We start from the raw sequence: 19,927 nt of genomic DNA on the forward strand, positions 1-19,927 counted from the left end.
GAGATACCCTGGGGCTATGGAAAGGAAGACAAGTCCTTCGTTGGGACAAAGGCAGAACAGGAAGTCTGTGCCGGATTATCTGAGCCCCAAGGCTGGGAACCTGCTTTACGCTATACGTTTTGTCAGCTATCAGGCATAGGATTTCATTTATCTCCACTGACAAACATAGGCAAGTGGAATGCATAAAAAAAGGCGTAGTGATCAACTCATTCATAAAAAGAGCAACAAAGGCAACCAACTGAATGATTTTTGACCACATCGTGTAGAATAATATATATATATTGCTTTTATTGGTCCAAAGTATTTGAAATTATTGATGTATTTTTTCTCTACAGATGGTCGCTACTGATGGGTCAGAGCATGTAGTTGACAATCTTCCGTCCAGTTTCTATCACATTGGTTTAAGAAAATGGATGTTTTAAAAGGAGGCCAAACTCAACAAATTTGGTGAACTGGTTGCCCATCATATTAATGAGGGACTCCTAACTCTGTCCTGACCAATAATGTTGGGGAAAGAAGTATTGGGCGTGTTGAATCTCATTACCCTATCCCTAGATCTCCATAAGTTGCTGCCAGAGGTGTCTAGTAGAGATGGTGAAAATGTAACCGGTTCATTGGCCACGTCAGTAAACTGTAGCTGTTGGATGAGAGCCCTGATAACCGCATCTTATTTTTTGGCATCCGCGGCTCTTTTGATTAGCAGGCCTGGCATGACATCATCATTGCGATGTGACATCACGCAAGGCTGACTAAGCATAAGAGTTGCGGATTCTGTCAGGTAGGGGGCAGTTCTCAGGGTTCCCATCAAGAGATTGCCAACATGTCTGATGGACTGGGTCATTTGAATCGATTTGCACCCACTCGAATGTTTAGTTGTAGTTTACTCCCCTCTGACCATTAAAAACACATCCACATGTCAATATTCAGTTAAGTAGTGAGGGTCTCGACTATCATATGTTTGACAGCCATTCCTCCCAACCATCACATAGACATGAAAATTTGGCTCAGTTATCTTATATTCCACAGGAATAAAGGACAGGTTGAAATCGAATGTGTCCGACTTATTTTTCAAGGCCTCTACAGTTGGGGATGAATCGTTACACTGCCGTACTTATTAAATACTCGGCTGGTTACCAACCGAAATTACCAGGTTCAACTGCCTTCCATCTTATGTGAATGGGCATTCTTAAACTCTACCCAACAGACTAAAAGTTGGAATACGCCTATCTAAAAAAATAAAACAATTGTGTACTTTGTTTACATGCTACAAACTAGCCCTTAAAATGACACCAAAATGACATAAATGCCAACAAAACCTACCTTGATGTGGCAAGGTGGAAGGGGGCCGGGCAGCTGAAAGAGCAGCGCCGAGTAGGACACCCCAGAGAAGCAACGACCTTCCAGAGAACATCCCCACTCGGCTAGTGCAGGCCACCGGAATCCATGAGGCCTCCAGTGTCAAGAGGAGATGAGCCTCACACTGTTTCTGAAAAAAAAAACAACACAAACAAGTTACAGTCGAGCCATTCACCGATCCTTATCTAATAAACAAAAAAGAAAAAAGCAATTTTTATTAAGATTATCTTTTATTAAAGAAGCACTTGCATGAAAATTTTTATCCTCTTAATATATTGCAGTTATATTATATAGCACTGTGTACTTACAATTGCTCATTTTGCCCTTTTACCTAGTTAATCCTTCTCTTTCCACTAGGTCTATGACATCTTGTGATTAAAAACGGACTAGCTGAACCCTTCTAAGCTCTCCACAGAAACAGCAAGTCGTTTCACCGCATGAGTCAGCATTAGAACTACAATTCTACATCACTGCAAAGTCCCTGGCAGGAGAGAGGAGTGGAGAAACTCGGTCAAGAGTTTAAGAGGGGGGTGACTTATGCAGGGATACGAGACTTCCTGTTTGTACATAGAGAAAAGAGAAGAATCAACTGGGTAGAAAGGCGAAATGAGCAAGTGTAAGTATAGAGTGCTATATAATATGATGATTGCAATATTAAGAGAATAAAAACTTTGATGGGAGGAAGAGGAGGAGTGCTTCTTTAACGATCCTGTGACAGTGGACCTTTATTTCATTACTACATACCCTACATTTCGTACACTATGATATGTGCACATAATGTGTTTTCAAGTGGAAACGGTTAGGAAACACTCCTTCTTTGGGGAGTTTTTGGTTTCCTGAAGTAGTAACAAAAAATTTTGGATGTTTTTTTCCCTAAAGCATTTTTTGCATCCTTTTGATTGGTCACTGCCTAACTTGAAGCAGCCATTCCAAAGAAGTGACAGATAATTTTATCCGCCAGGAACTTTTAGACTAGGCATATAAGAATCATAATATATATGGTGGCCCGATTGTAACGCATCGGGTATTCTAGAATATGCATGTACACGTAGTATATTGCCCAGCCACGTAGTATATTGCCCAGCCACATAGTATATTGCCCAGCCACATAGTATATTGCCCAGTCACGTAGTATATTGCACAGCGACGTAGTATATTGCTCAGTCACGTAGTATATTGCCCAGCCACGTAGTATATTGCCCAGTCACGTAGTATATTGCCCAGCCACGTAGTATATTGCACAGCCACGTAGTATATTGCACAGCCACGTAGCATATTGCACAGCCACGTAGTATATTGCACAGCCACGTAGTATATTGCACAGCCACGTAGTATATTGCACAGCCACGTAGTATATTGCCCAGTCACGTAGTAAATTGCCCAGTCACGTAGTATATTGCACAGTGACGTAGTAAATTGCCCAGTCACGTAGTATATTGCACAGTGACGTAGTAAATTGCCCAGTCACGTAGTATATTGCACAGTGACGTAGTATACAGCACAGAGCCACGTAGTATATAGCACAGACATGTAGTATACAGCCCAGTCACGTAGTATACAGCGCAGCTACGTAGTATACAGCACAGAGCCACTTAGTATACTGCCCAGCCATGTAGTATATAACAGTGGCCACGTAATGTATAGCACAGTCCACGGAGTATATCACACAGCCCACATAGTATATAACACTGCCTATGTAGTATACAGCACAGAGCCACGTAGTATACAGCACAGAGCCACGTAGTATACAGCACAGACATGTAGTATATTGACCAGTCACGTAGTTTATTGCCCAGCCACGTAGTATATAACAGTGGCCACGTAATATATAGCACAGCCCACGCAGTATATAGCACAGCCCACATAGTATATAACACAGCCCACGTAGTATACAGCAGTGTGGGCACCATATCCCTGTTAAAAAAATAATTAAAATTAAAAATAGTTATATACTCACCCCTGGGATCCACCGAAGCTCCGGCGATACGCGCACGGCTGCCGCCATCTTCCGTTCCCAGGATGCATTGCAAATTACCCAAATGACTTAGCGGTCTCGCGAGACCGCTAAGTATTCTGGGTAATTTCGCAATGCATCTATGGGAACGGAAGATGGCAGAGGCCGCGCGCGGCTCAGCGGACAACGGAGGGTGAGCATAGCAGGTTTTTTGTTCTTTTACTATTTTTAACATGACATTTTTTTACTATTGATGCCGCATAGGCAGCATCAATAGTAAAAGGTTGGGGACACACAGGGTTAATACCGGCGGTAATGGAGTGCATTACCCGCGGCATAACGCGGTCCGTTACCGCCGGCATTTAACCCTGTGTTAACCCTGTGTTAGCGGTGGCCGGAGGGGAGTATGCGGGCGCCGGGCACTGACTGCGGGGAGTAAGGAGCGGCCATTTTCTTCTGGACTGTGCCCGTCGCTGATTGGTCGTGGCTTGTTTTGCCGCGACCAATCAGCGACTTGGATTTCCTTGACAGACAGAGGCTGCGACCAATGAATATCCGTGACAGACAGAAGGACAGAAAGACGGAAGTGACCCTTAGACAATTATATAGTAGATATATAAATAATCTATTATAATAAACATATATAAAAAATAATTTGAAAAACTTTTTCTAAAGAGATTTTTTTGGCAATTTTTGAAGCCGGCCTGCTCCAAAAACAAACAAACAACAAACTGTGCATATACCTTTACAGCAAATCGGTCACCAGAATTCACAATATAAACTTTATGAAGTATTAACTAAATCTTAGACCTAATGAGGCAGGAGTACTTATTTTGAAAAAAAAAAAATCAAAATGGCTGTAGAATTCGGATATAAAAATGAGCTTTAATAATAATAATAATAATAATCTTTATTTTTATATAGCGCTAACATATTCCGCAGCGCTTTACAGGTTGCACACATTATCGTCGCTGTCCCTGTTGGGGCTCACAATCTAAATTCCCTATCAGTATGTCTTTGGAAGCTTTAAGTATTAAGGTAGAGCTGACATTATAAAATGCAAATTTTAATATCAAGAAGGAAAACTTTAGAAAAAATTATAAAGTCATTTTTTTTTAAAACATTGGTTTTCAAAGTAAGTACACCATCTTCATTGGGTCTACGTTTTATTTAATAAATGTATGCAGTTTGTATTGAGAGGTTTGGTGACAGAGCAGCATTAAATAATGTTCCCTTATTTTAGTCTTTGCGACGTGGAGTGAGAACAGACAGGAAACATATTAGGCTGATTATACATTTTAAGCAAACAAAAGAACAGACATATGACGGCAGCCCAGCCAAGATTTTGATTACAATTTTCATCCTGAACGCAGTATTGACCCAGCAACCGGATCAAAGTCAGTCTTTCCGCTTAGATGCCACAAATGGGGAAGGTGAACATGGTGAATAAACAATAATATCCAAATTTGATCAACTTCACTGGAGGAGTGCAATCTGATAAGCATTCCGATTTTTTAATGGGGACTTTAACACCCTATCCACCAGTATTTGGTCTGTGTTTCAGTTTTTTACCATCAGAGTTTCATCAGTGAAAAAAATAAATTGTCAAAGCTTCTACCCATTAAACTGTTAATCACGGTCAGCACACTGATGTTATTCCTTTGAGGTCCGTGATTTTCACTGACCCATAGGCTTATATGGGCGATTTTCATCCATGGTTCCCATAAAAAAACGAACATAACTGACTTTTTTTTAGAGGACACACGGTCTGCAACAAAACACGGACATTTGAACATCCCCGTAGACCATAATAGGTAAATGTTCTACTCGTGAAACTTGAAGAAAGGACAAGTACGTGAAAAATGGATGACCAAAGGAGGCCTAATGTTATCGGCACCAAATCCCCTGTTTACATGACGATTTGCAATGATTTTATGCCAACATGTTTACATGGTCTCGTTGGCCGATTGTCAGTTAATTTGAATACACGTTTAATCTATTATCCACAAAAGTAAGCAAGGTGTTCTATTAAAGGGAACCTGTCACCCCCAAAATCGAAGGTGAGCTAAGCCCACCAGCATCAGGGGCTTATCTACAGCATTATGTAAGTCTGTAGGTAAGCCCCTGATGTATCCTGAAAGATGAGAAAAAAATGTTAGATTATACTCACCCAGGGGCGGTCTCGGTCTGGTTCTGGTCCGGTGGGCGTCGCGGTCCGGTCCGGCACCTCCCGTCTTCCTACGATGACGTCCTCTTCTTGTATTCACGCTGCAGCTCTGGCGCAGGTGTACTTTGTCTGCCCTGTTGAGGGCAGAGCAAAGTACTGCAATGCGCAGGTGCTGTGCCTCTCTGACCTTTCCCAGCGCCTGCGCACTGCAGTACTTTGCTCTGCCCTCAACAAGGCAAAGTACGCCTGCGCCGGAGCCGCAGCGTGAATACAAGAAGAGAACGTCATCATAAGAAGATGGGAGGCCCCGGACCGCAACGCCCATCGGACCAGAACTGGGCCGGGACCGCCCCTGGGGGAGAATAATATAACCTCTTTTTCTCATCATTCAGGATACATCAGGGGGCTTATCTACAGCATTCCAGAATGCTGTAGATAAGCCCCTGATGCTGGTGGGCTTAGCTCACCTTCGATTTTGAGGGTGACAGGTTCCCTTTAAATGAGTTGTCCACTACTCGGACAACCCGATCTGGCTTCAATTAGCAGCTGGAGAGCAGCCATAGCTCTCAATTTCTCCAGATGCCTTCATTTGTCCGAAGGATGTGAGAGTGAAGCCAGCGATGATCAGCCACTGGGATTGCGTGACATAATGTCATGCGATCCCAGGGAGAACCAGTGGTGACAGCGTTGGAACTACACCGGTGGCAAATCTAGGTGTTATTATTACTGTTGTCGAAGTAGTGGGCAATCCCTTTTAATGGTTCTGCAAAGAGTATCAAATTAGTTACAGGACAAGAATAACTGAAGTACTGCTCTAGATATACATAAATTATCCACACGCCCTAAAAAAAAAAAAAAGCTACAAAAAGTAAAAATGTTATATACCAATACAATCTACAGTGGGTAGGGCATTTTGGAGTTGGAAAACTTTAGGACACACATTCTGTGGCCCATAATACAAATGAATTGGTCCCAACATGTCCAAATCTGAAGCCATCAAATGTGAACTCTAGACTCTTAAGTACCAAGAAAACATTTACCGAAATGGGGGCTTCACTATCGTGAATCATTTATAAATTACAGTACATAAGTTTGTCCAGTAAATGGATGGATTACAATTTAACCAAGGTCGCGTTAGATCTCTAAAGTCTACAAAGGAAAAACACATTAGATCCAATGGAAGAAAGTTTTCTAGAAAGAGCTCCTCACCATGACCTCATGTCATTTTTTTTTTTAATAAACTGTCCTTCCTAAAATGCAATAGGTCTCTGATAATCTCCAGCAGCAAGGAGAGCGGCATAGAAGGAAGCAGCACGGTGGCTTAGTGGTTAGCACAGCAGCCTTGCAGCGCTGGGGTCCTGGGTTCAAATCCCACCAAGGACAACATCTGCAAAAATTTAAACAGGATCATGGGGTGCATTAAAAGAGGTCTGGATACACATGATGAGAGCATTATACTGCCTCTGTACAAATCCCTAGTTAGACCGCACATGGAGTACTGTGTCCAGTTTTGGGCACCAGTGCTCAGGAAGGATATAATGGAACTAGAGAGAGTACAAAGGAGGGCAACAAAATTAATAAAGGGGATGGGAGAACTACAATACCCAGATAGATTAGCGAAATTAGGTTTATTTAGTCTAGAAAAAAAGACGACTGAGGGGCGATCTAATAACCATGTATAAGTATATAAGGGGACAATACAAATATCTCGCTGAGGATCTGTTTATACCAAGGAAGGTGATGGGCACAAGGGGGCATTCTCTGCGTCTGGAGGAGAGAAGGTTTTTCCACCAACATAGAAGAGGATTCTTTACTGTTAGGGCAGTGAGAATCTGGAATTGCTTGCCTGAGGAGGTGGTGATGGTGAACTCAGTCGAAGGGTTCAAGAGAGGCCTGGATGTCTTCCTGGAGCAGAACAATATTGTATCATACAATTATTAGGTTCTGTAGAAGGACGTAGATCTGGAGATTTATTATGATGGAATATAGGCTGAACTGGATGGACAAATGTCTTTTTTCGGCCTTACTAACTATGTTACTATATGTTACTATGTTACTATGAAACTGTGGAACTTGTACGCAATACCAAACATTGGGGAGAAGAAATGGAAAAGTCTCTCATGATTGGCCTCACGTTGTGTTATGGTTCTGTACAAGGACAGTGAAGTATGAAGCTGTAATGAGCATCCAGAAAAACTGGATCACTGATTTCATATGGAGACATTTAAAATGTTTTATAATTTATAACATTACATAGCTAAGCTTTTAGAGAAGACCATGGACATGAGCTGGATGTATTGTTACACCCCCTCAATTTGGGTCTTAGGACTGCCCTAACTTGTGCTGGAAAGCGCTAGCTCCTAGAGCAAACACAGCCCTGCAGATTTGCACAGATACTGGCTTTGACGGCTGAGCACTTTCTTCTACCTGGCTCTCTGTGGACGCCACTCAACATTTCCAGATGTACAAGGGGTATCCTCAAAAAATAACCAGTAAGAAGAAAGTGTCCAGCCAATGTGGGCACTCAGCAGGCACATCCAGTTTTAGTGTGCAATTGTGCATGCACACACATGCGGGGCAGTATTTGCTCTAGGAGCGAGCGCTATCCATCACAAGTTAGACCACTACCAAAGATGCACATTGGGGAGGTGCAACAATAAACCCAGTTCATGGCCATGCGTTGAGTGCATACTGATTAAAATATTTTCACAAGCATTGTACCAGTAAGCCCGGGGTCACACTTGCGAGTGCAATGCAAGAAACTCGCGCCAGTCTCTCGCCTCAATACCTGGCACAGCCAACGGCAATCAGGACCGGAGTGTGAGGCTGCATGTATTTCTATGCAGCTGAACGCTCGGTCCGAACTGCCGGCGGCAGTGCCAGGTATTGTGGCGAGAGACTCACGCAAGTTTCTTGCATTGCACTCGCAAGTGTGACCCTGGCCTTACTGGTACAATGCTAATATGACTATATAGGGGTGAAGTCCCCTATATCACTGCATAGTTTGTGTAAAAGGCACTTTGGGGAGATAGGCTTCCTTTAAGACTATGTATATTTTGGTGTCAGACTCTGGAATGTTGATTGACATGAATGATGTGTAAAATTTCATCCACGGTCTACAGATGGTAAAGTTGGACGCTAGGTCAGTTTTTGTCCTTGTGTAGTCCTAGCAAATAATCTTGGTTCTGTGAATACAAAAGTCCTGACAATCTTGAAATGTACTTAAACTGGTCATGCATAAGATAGCTGGCTTTTGAACTTTCCTTCAGATGACAGCTATCCATACAGTGTACACATAATTCACCATTGTATAGAACAAATTGTAAGTTAGGGTAAGTTCTCGGGATGATCGAATCTTCTCTAGGTTCATTTAGTTTTTCCCCAAAAAATGTGATTAGCAGCAAATCAATCTGCCACAAATTGCAATATTGCAAAGCCCCCAAGTTGTTGAAACGCATGTGTAACAATGTCTCCTAGGACAGTATCTAACCCAGGGGTCCCCAACTCCAGGCCTCGTGGGCCGCGAACAGTGCAGGTTTTCAGGATTTCTTCAGTATTGCATCGGTGGTAATGTGATCATCTGCACAGGTGATGATTCCAACCCCTGTGCAATACTAAGGAAATCCTGAAAACCTGCACTGTTGGCGGCCCTCGAGGCCTGGAGTTGGGGACCACTGATCTAACCCCTTTTTAAGCCTTAGTAATGTCAAAGGGACTTCACCATGTATGAAACGGATAATAAATGGTAGTAACCAATAGCTCATTTAATAACAGCACACTGAAAGACTTTTCATATTTTAACAAAAAAATAAACTGTCCAAAAATTATCCCTCTTAAGGTACTGTCACACTACACGATATCGCTAGCGATCCGTGACGTTGCAGCGTCCTCGCTAGCGATATCGTCCAGTGTGACAGGCAGCAGCGATCAGGCCCCTGCTGGGAGATCGCTGGTCGGGGAAGAAAGTCCAGAACTTTATTTCGTCGCTGGACTCCCCGTAGACATCGCTGAATCGGCGTGTGTGACACCGATTCAGCGATGTCTTCACTGGTAACCAGGGTAAACATCGGGTAACTAAGCGCAGGGCCGCGCTTAGTAACCCGATGTTTACCCTGGTTACCAGCGTAAAAAAACAAACAGTACATACTTACATTCAGCTGTCTGTCCCTTGCCGTCTGGTTCCTGCACTGACTGCTGGCCATAAAGTGAAAGCAGAGCACAGCCACAGCGGTGAGTCACCGCTGTGTGACTCACCGCTGTGCTGTGCTTTCACTTTCACTTTACGGCCAGCAGTCAGTGCAGGAACCAGACGGCAAGGGACAGACAGCTGAATGTAAGTATGTACTGTTTGTTTTTTTACGCTGGTAACCAGGGTAAACATCGGGTTACTAAGCGCGGCCCTGCGCTTAGTTACCCGATGTTTACCCTGGTTACCGGGGACCTCGGGATCGTTGGTCGCTGGAGAGCTGTCTGTGTGACAGCTCTCCAGCGACGCTGCAGCGATCCGGATCGTTGTCGGTATCGCTGCAGCGTCGCTAAGTGTGACGGTACCTTTAGTCATTTGTGAACAAGCAGACTGTTCTACCACACATTATGTACAACACAGTAAATAACTTGTGATAACCTTTTCAACCCCAATTATTTAACGCTTGCCATAAAGGACAACAAGAATTGTACATGTACATAAAGCAAATGTGATATAGCGGGCTGCAGCACAATATAGGTGTGGTGGGTAGGGTTGTCATATTGGACGCTAAAACACGTGACCAAAAACAGACATGAGCAGTAAATGCTTAGTAAAATCCTCTTCCCAAATATGACATCATAAGAAATGCTGAGTAGGTGCACGTCCAAAAGGTCAGCATCTTCAAAAGGGAATTGTAGTGGTATAGTGTGTACAAATGTAAAATTTATCTAATAAAACAAAAATGCAAACAAAAAAAATTGCCTGCAATATGCACTTTGTGAGGTAGACAGTCGCAATTAAACGTCTGGATTATAGGAAATTTTCTTTTGTATTTTTTAAAAGACAATTACGGTATCCCCCCCATTCTCAAGAAGGACAGCATCAGATATGCAAAAAAACAAGTACAGTTGCTTGTGGTAATCAAGCACACCACCTCTAACTTACACAGATTTCAGAATTTTATTTTTTCTCCAAAAAATATTGTACTGTTTTGCTGTTGCTTTCTTGTGCATTAAGCATGAAGAAAAAATGGTGTAAATGTAATGGAAATTCAGGGCAGATGCAATAAGCTACACCATATCACTGATCAATCACAGGGACCCTGTCACCGCTTCTGGCACCTTCTCTCCCCCCATATCAATTGAATCTCTGTATTATTCACAGACTACTATTCATCTTTTTCACTGCTGTAGTTGTACAACATATTATCTGTAGAATTTGGACAATACTTTAGGGCACTTTCTTATATCTATTACTGAGGTGTGAGCTCAGACGTTCTCTTACTATTCTAAATTATCCTAAAATGGTTGTTGCATTCCTTGCCTGGGCTTTTATACAGGCTAAGACATGCGGTGCTGTTGCACAGAGGGTCATGGGGGAAAGAGATAAAAGGGCTTTAGGGCATACTTTAAGTTAACGCTATTAAAGGTTCTGACAGAATGGATGTACAGATGTGATTTTTAAAAATATAATCAATGAAAGACGGCTATATTCTGCTCAGCGTTGTCCATGTCGAGCCGGGCCGCGCATTCAAGCAAGCAATCACTGGTAACGAGTGGAGACTCATGGAAGCATGCTTCACTGCTATCTGGTCAAATCTATGCAATATGTTAAAATTTCATACTCTTGTGTCTGATCTTGAAGAAACAAGGCAAATTGATCCAAGGACTTCACTAAAAAAAATAAAAAATTGTGTCAAAATGATTACATACTCTTAAAGTAGTAAACTCAAACAGTACTCACCCTCCCCGGGTCCAGCGCCAGCTTTTCACTGCTACTCCGGTCTATATGTACTGGATACAGTGATGACATCATGACTACAGTGCCTATCAGCGCTGCAGCCAGTCGACAAGCTAAGCTGATGTAAATGGCACAAACAGCTGAGGTCAGCGATTGGCTGCAGCGGTGCAGGCACTGCGAGATTGTTGTTTCACAAGTATGAAATCGTTTGGATGGAGACCCAGATTCCAGAGATGTGTCACTTCGTTTACTGGGTACAGCAGTTGTGATAGGATCACAGGTATCCGAGTAGCAGATCTAGCAGAGCTGGAATGGTAAGCTGTCTACAACCCCACGCACACCACTGATTGGCTGCTTTCTGTGTACAGTGTATATTAACAGAAAGCAGCCAATCAGTGCTAGGGGCGTGGTTGGACCAGGAGGCACGAGACACCCAATCCTGTAGTGATAATCTATTGCTGATAAAACACTGATTTTATTGAAACATCCAAACACAGCCTAATAAGTGACACATCCCTGGAATAATGGCATTACATCATACTGCTAGCAGATTACACAGCAAAAACCTGCTGACAAATTTGCCTTCAGGGTATGTGCACACATGGTCTCAAACTCAGGCAAACCTGACAAGTTTTTCAAGCAGAAGTCAATTCAGAAAACGCTGGCACTTTGTTTCCCTCAAGTGTCTTCTGTCATTATTCTGATTGTTTTTTCCCATGGTTTTGTTTTTCTGGAGGGTTTTTTCACGGTTTGGGGTTGTCTTGATACGGTTGGTTTTTTTCACTCCTTTGAATAATGAGGAAACCGCTAGTTTTTTTCATCCTCTTAAGGACCAAGCCTCATTTTTTACACCTGACCAGTGTCACTTTATGTGGTAATAACTCTGAAACGCTTCAACTTGTCTCACTGATTCTGAGATTGTTTTTTTCGTGACGTATTGTACTTCATGATAGTGGTAAAATTTGTTCGATGTGACTTGCGTTTATTTGTGAAAATATCGAAAATTTGTCGAATTTTTTTTCCACAATTTTCAAACATTGAATTCTTATGCCCATAAACCAGAGACATTTTGCACAAAATACTTTAAAAAAAAAAAAACACTTCCCACGTGTCTACTTTTCATCAGCACAATTTTTGAACCAATACTTTTTTGTTAGAAAGTTATAAAGGGTTAAAAGTTGATCAATTTCTCACTTTTCCAACAAAATTTTTTTTAGGAACTACGGTATATCACATTTGAAGTGACTTTCTTGGACCTATAAGACAGAAAATACCCAAAAGTGACAGCATTCTAAAAACTGCACCCCTCAAAACCACATTCAAGAAGTGTATTAACCATGGATGGCAATGTGGAAGGAAAAATGTTTCCCTTTTTTCCACAAAAATTTTACTTTAGCCCCCAAATTTTCATTTTTACAAGGGTAACAGGAGAAAATGAACACCATAAGTTATTGTATAATTTATCCTGAGTGCGCCGATACCCCATATGTGGGGGGAAAACTACCGTTTGGGAACATGGCAGTACTCGGAAGGGAAGAAGCACTGTTCGACTTTTCTGAACGCTGGAATCAAGAGTGGACACCATGTCGTGTTTGGAGAGCCCCTGATGTGCCTAAACAGTGAAAAAAAACCACAAGTGACCCTATTTTGGAAACTAGAACCCTCAACGAATGTATCCAGATGTGTGGTGAGTACCTTGAACTCCCAGGTGCTATACAAAAATGTATAATGTAGAGCTGTGAAAATTATTATAAAAACAAAAAAAACCATTTTCCAACAAAAATGTTTTTAGGCCCAATTTTTTTAAATTTTCACTAGGCTAAAAGGATAAATGCACTGTACAATTTGTTGTGCAATTTCTCCCGAGTATGTCGATACCCCATATGCTGTCAAAAACTTCTTTTGAGGCACAGTGCATAGCTCAGAAGGGAAAAAGCACCACGTTGGAGTTCTGATTTTGCTGGAATGGTTTGAGGGTGCCATGTCACATTGGCAGAGCCCCTGAGGTTCCAGAAGAGCAGAAACCTCCCATAAGTGACCCCATTTTACAAATTACACCACTCCATTAATTCATCTAGTGGTGCAGTGATCATATTGACACCACAGGTGTGTCACAGAATTTTATACCATTGGGCAGTGAAAAAAACCAATTATAAAATTTTTGTCACCCAAATTTTGTTTTAGCCACAAATTTTACATTTTCACACTAAGAAATGGGTAAAAATGGCACCAAAATCTGTCACACAATTTCTGCTAAATGTGGCAATACTCCTTGTGTGGCTGTACAGCACTGCTTACCACATGGCAAAACTCGGGAGAGATGGAGCGCCAATTTCCTAGAATAGTTTGCGAACTCCAAATAAAAAGCCCCCAAGTTCTGGCAGAATGCCCCTCAAGTGAGCCCATTTTAGATATTATACCCCTGCCAAACATGTTGAGGGCTCAGAAGGAAGGGTGGCATTTTGATTTGGGAGCACAGACTTTGCTGAATTTTTTTTTGTGGGGGAGAGGAGCCATTTAGCTTTTTCAGAGCCTTTGTTCTACCGGTAACGTGAAAGCCACCTATATTGGATGATGGACCTGAGTGGGGACTTCTTTTTTTTCGATTGAGTTTAAGTTTTTATTGGGAACATTTTACATAATGTTTGGGATCACATTTATCCGGCACTCTACTCTGAGCACTTACTTTGGGGTTTCTATCTAAATATCCAAGTGATTTAATTGAAATAAAACCCCCGAGGGATCCATTCACTATAATGAGGCAGCAGAGTTACTCTGGACTCCGTATGGCCCCTGTTCAACGGTGTCCTTTTCAGAAGTGCACAAAACTGTGGTGGACCGCACTTCTTATGCACCCTAAAAAAAACGGACACCACTGAATCATAGACCATACGGCGTCCACAGAGTCTCCATCTGCCTCATTATACAAAATCTTCTTCAGGGGACTCTGTCTGAATCACGTATTTCAGAGATTTACATGGAAACCCTGATGTAAGCACTCAGCAAAGAGCGCAGGATAAATGTGCGCCGAACCTTACTGTGATCTTTGGGAGGCAGAATCAACAAATCAACAGCAGATGAAGAATTTGTTTTATTTATTTTTTTACGTAGTTCCTTTTTCACTTTGATCACAGGTATAATGCAATGCACCAAAACAAAAAAAAAGTTTCTCTTTTGATGTTCATGCAAACATCAGTAGTTGCATTGTTTAAAGGGGTTGTACAGACTTGCATGATTGCTGAAACGCAACAGTGTGCGGTGCATATGCCGTCCTGATTCCCCGCCAGCGCGCAAGTAAGCTAATGTATAAAATTTGTGCACCGATTACAGTATTCTGGAGTCTCTCAATTCTCATCTTTTGAGAGAACCTACAAAAATGCAAAATCACATACATAGGGCGACGCAACCACCCACTCGCACCAGCAATGCCGAGGAATTGTGACAGTGTGTGCATCCGATTCAGCGGTCACAGAGTTTTGTCCCAAGCCTGGACATCGCCTTTAAGGAAGAAAGCAGCCACGTTTTTATAATCCTGAACAGAACGGATGTACATTAGTTAGTTTTATTTAAGTACAAACAATCTATAAAAAGGAAGAATATCAGAGCCTGAAAGACTGGAAACTAAACATGTCAAAAGGAGGACGACAGACTTCCTCAATTGATCACAGGGCATGTCAAGTATCAAGAGATTCATAAACCACTCAGACACATCCTAACTGTCGAGCGATGGTCAATTCCACTGGGTTCATCCGCTTCCCCTCAAGTTTCTGATTATTACATAGGCAGAAAAAAAGCAGAGGATAAGGTTCGATAGGTCTGCCTGCTGAAGAACTTGATGGACGTTGGAGTCTAGTCCTTTAGAGAAAGCCAATAAATACAGCGCCAAGGCTGCAGAACGATGAAGAATAGATGTAGGGTAGGTCCTAAGGCCATCTAAGACACGACAACCAACATTAATATTACAGTTTAAGTTTGAAGTCAAAAAGTAATAAAACGTGGGAGGAACATTTCATATATGAAGGGATTAACTTGCAAAGGAATATTCGAAAAGTTTTGTTGCCTTATGGAAAACCCGTCGGAAGGATTTACCCTCTATAAACCGATGCCGCCAATATGTGTGACCGTAAAAATATTTTTCTACCTTTATATTGTTAGTCAATTGCATACCTTACAAAAGTATAAAAAAAAATAAATAAAAATCAAATGCCCTTGCCATATCGAATCTATAGCTCTCCATACACATGCTAACAACCAAAACGGCCTTTATCGACAGGTTCGGCCAACAGATTAATGTGTATGGAGTCCCCCAAACGATATCGATGGGAAAGTTTCGTATTGCAGACACACACACGATGATCATATGTGATGACGGTAATAGTAGTCATCAATGTTACTGCAGCACCAAAACACCGGGACCATGTTCATTACATAGAAGAGAGTTTATTAATATTAAGGGTTTTGAGTCATCTACCCATTACGGGGTTGAAACAGCCACTTCCTTAGAATAAAAAAAAAAAACACACTACTATACACATGTATAAATACATACAAACGGCACCAAAATGATTTGTTTTTCATATCACAATCTTTATTTTAAAAAAAACAACACAAATTACGGTAGTAATCTTGCAATTATTTTTTACACTTTTACTATCCTATCTTTTCAGGAAAAAAGTTAAACAGAAGTTTCCTTATCAGAGGCTATTTTTTAGAATAACTTCCTGTAATTTTAGAAAATTGACATGCACATTAGCAGCAACAAAAAGAATCCAACCCTATCTGCTGTAATGAAGCAACTAATGTGCGTGTGCAAAGATCACTGTGAAGTGGGAGGAGGGGGGGGCGAACTCACCTACTGTGATTGATAACATAGTTAGAAAGGCCGAAAAAAGACATATGTCCTTCCAGTTCAGCCTATATTATGTCAGAATAATCCCCAGATCTATGTCCTCCTGCAAAGTCCCTGGCAGGAGAGAGGAGCTGGGTCTGAAATTAAAGAGGGGGTGAAGTGGGGCTGCCAGGGACATTGCAGTGATGTAGAATTGTAGTTCTAATGATGACACATGCAGAGAAGAGAGACTTCAAGTTTGTATATAAAGCTAAGAAGGATCCAGCTAGTCTGTTTTCAAGAACTGTAAAATCAAAAATCTTATTGAAAAGAGAAGAATTTCTGAATAGAAAGGCAAAATGAGCTATTGTAAGTACGCAGAGCTAAATAATATGATGACTGCTGTTGTGAATTCTGTGGCTGAATTCACTCCTGTGGTCACAAGTGGTACTGCAGCTTCTGAGCTTCCTCCCTCAGGTGTTCTGGTGAGCTCGTTGGCTGCTTTGTTATTTAACTCCACCTGATTCTGTCTTCCTTGCTTCTTGTCAATGTTCCAGTGTTGGATCTGAGCTTCTGGATATTTCCTGTGGCCTGCTGCTCTGCTTAGATAAGTGCTTCTTTGCTTTTGTTGCTACTTTTTCTGTCCAGCTTGTCATTTTGTTTTGCTGGAAGCTCTGAGACGCAAAGGGTGTGCCGCCGTGCCGTTAGTTCGGCACGGTGGGTCTTTTTGCCCCCTTTGCGTGGTTTTTTGCTTAAGGGTTTTTTGTAGACTGCAAAGTTCTCTTTGCTATCCTCGCTCTATCTAGAATATCGGGCCTCACTTTGCTGAATCTATTTCATCCCTACGTTTGTCTTTTCATCTTGCTAACAGTCATTATATGTGGGGGGCTGCCTTTTCCTTTGGGGTATTTCTCTGAGGCAAGTCAGGCTTGTTTTTCTATCTTCAGGCTAGTCAGCTCCTCAGGCTGTGCCGAGTTGCATAGGTAGTGTCAGGCGCAATCCACTGCTGCCTTTAGTTGTGTTTAGGTTAGGTTCAGGTATTGCGGTCTACAGAGATTCCACGTCTCAGAGCTCGTTCTATTGTTTTTGGGTTATTGTCAGATCACTGTATGTGCTCTGATTGCTGGCACACTGTGTCACTGGATTGCCTACATAACAGTACAAGGAGCCAACCTAATGATTCTCAATAGAGGGAAAAAAGAAGTTCTGACATCATTTTTTTTTCTCAGCTCTGTGTTCAGTCTTTTTTTTCCCCTAGACATTTGGGTGTTTCAGGACACAGGTGTGGACATGGATATTCAGGGTCTGTGCTCTTCAATGGATAATCTCGTTACACATGTACAAAGGATTCAAGATACTATTGATCAGAAATCTATGTTAGAACCAAGAATTCCTATTCCTGATTTGTTTTTTGGTGATAGAACTAAAGGCCCCTTCACATTAAGCGACGCTGCAGCGATACCGACAACGATCCGGATCGCTGCAGCGTCGCTGTTTGGTCGCTGGAGAGCTGTCACACAGACAGCTCTCCAGCGACCAACGATGCCGGTAACCAGGGTAAACATCGGGTAACTAAGCGCAGGGTCGCGCTTAGTAACCCGATGTTTACCCTGGATACCATGCTAAAAGTTAAAAAAAACAAACACTAGATACTTACCTACAGCCGTCTGTCCTCCAGCGCTGCGCTCTGCTTCTCTGCTCTCCTCCTGTACTGTCTGTGAGCCGGAAAGCAGAGCGGTGACGTCACCGCTCTGCTTTCCGGCTCACAGCCAGTGCAGGAGGAGAGCAGAGCGCAGCGCTGGAGGACAGACAGCGGTAGGTAAGTATGTAGTGTTTGTTTTTTTTAACTTTTAGCATGGTATCCAGGGTAAACATCGGGTTACTAAGCGCGGCCCTGCGCTTAGTTACCCGATGTTTACCCTGGTTACCAGTGAAGACATCGCTGGATCGGTGTCACACACGCCGATCCAGCGATGTCTCCAGGGAGTCGAGCGACGAAATAAAGTTCTGGACTTTATTCAGCGACCAACGATCTCCCAGCAGGGGCCTGATCGTTGGTCGCTGTCACACAGAACGATTTCATTAACGATATCGTTGCTACGTCACAAATAGCAACGATATCGTTAACGATATCGTTATGTGTGAAGGTACCTTAAGGGTACCGTCACACTATACGATTTACCTACGATCACGACCAGCGATATGACCTGGCCGTGATCGTAGGTAAATCGTAGTGTGGTCGCTGGGGAGCTGTCACACAGACAGCTCTCCAGCGACCAACTATGCCGATGTCCCTGGGTAACCAGGGTAAACATCGGGTAACTAAGCGCAGGACCGCGCTTAGTTACCCGATGTTTACCCTGGTTACAAGCGTTAAACTAAAAAAAAACAAACAGCACATACTTACATTCTGGTGTCCGTCAGGTCCCTTCCCGCATTCACTGACTGCCGGCCATAAAGTGAAAGTGAAAGCACAGCCGCTGTGCTCTGCTTTCACTTTACGGCCGGCAGTCACAGTGCGGGAAGCAGACGGCAAGGGACCTGACGGACACCAGCATGTAAGTATGTGCTGTTTGTTTTTTTTTAGTTTAACGCTTGTAACCAGGGTAAACATCGGGTAACTAAGCGCGGTCCTGCGCTTAGTTACCCGATGTTTACCCTGGTTACAAGCGAACGCATCGCTGGATCGCATCGCTAGATCGCTAGATCGGTGTCACACACACCGATCTAGCGATGACAGCGGGAGATCCAGCGATGAAAGAAAGTTCTAAACGATCTGCTACGACGTACGATTCTCAGCAGGATCCCTGATCGCTGCTGCGTGTCAGACACAGCGATATCGTAACGATATCGCTGGAACGTCACGAATCGTACCGTCGTAGCGATCGAAATGGTATAGTGTGACGGTACCCTAAGTTTCTTAATTTCAAAAATAATTGTAAGCTATTTCTGGCCTTGAAACCTCATTCTTCTGGTAATCCTATTCAACAGGTTTTGATTATTATTTCTTTTTTGCGCGGCGACCCTCAGGACTGGGCATTTTCTCTTGCGCCAGGAGACCCTGCATTGAGTAATGTCAATGCGTTTTTCCTGGCGCTCGGATTACTTTACGATGAGCCTAATTCAGTGGATCAGGCTGAGAAAAATTTGCTGGCTTTGTGCCAGGGTCAGGATGATATAGAAGTATATTGTCAGAAATTTAGGAAGTGGTCAGTACTCACTCTGTGGAATGAATCTGCGCTCGCAGCTTTGTTCAGAAAGGGTCTCTCTGAGGCTCTTAAGGATGTCATGGTGGGTTTTCCTATGCCTGCTGGTTTGAATGAGTCTATGTCTTTGGCCATTCAGATCGGTCGACGCTTGCGCGAGCGTCAATCTGTGCACCATTTGGCGGTATTGTCTAAGAGTAAACCTGAGCCTATGCAGTGCGATAGGACTATGACCAGAGTTGAACGGCAAGAACACAGACGTCTGAATGGTCTGTGTTTCTACTGTGGTGATTCCACTCATGCTATTTCTGATTGTCCTAAGCGCACTAAGCGGTTCGATAGGTCTGCCGTCATTGGTACTGTACAATCCAAATTCCTTCTGTCCATTACCTTGATATGCTCTTTGTCATCGTATTCTGTCATGGCGTTTGTGGATTCAGGCGCTGCCCTGAATCTGATGGATTTGGATTATGCTAAACGTTGTGGGTTT

At 42.7% G+C, this 19,927-nt stretch overlaps 1 protein-coding gene across 6 annotated transcripts in view; it reads right to left on the reverse strand.

Moving 5' to 3' along the window:
- Nucleotides 1–19,927, reverse strand: part of FGFR1 (fibroblast growth factor receptor 1) — a 107,840-nt gene that overhangs the window by 71,797 nt on the left and 16,116 nt on the right. For all 6 annotated transcript variants that reach the window (XM_069766890.1, XM_069766887.1, XM_069766884.1 and 3 more), the window contains exon 2: nucleotides 1,321–1,486. In XM_069766890.1, the coding sequence (XP_069622991.1) occupies nucleotides 1,321–1,411 (91 nt within the window). In that variant the 5' untranslated portion in view covers nucleotides 1,412–1,486. The remainder of the gene's footprint in view (nucleotides 1–1,320; nucleotides 1,487–19,927) is intronic.

The sequence above is a fragment of the Ranitomeya imitator genome, chromosome 4, assembly GCF_032444005.1.
Source record: "Ranitomeya imitator isolate aRanImi1 chromosome 4, aRanImi1.pri, whole genome shotgun sequence".
Classification (NCBI taxonomy): Eukaryota; Metazoa; Chordata; class Amphibia; order Anura; family Dendrobatidae; genus Ranitomeya; species Ranitomeya imitator.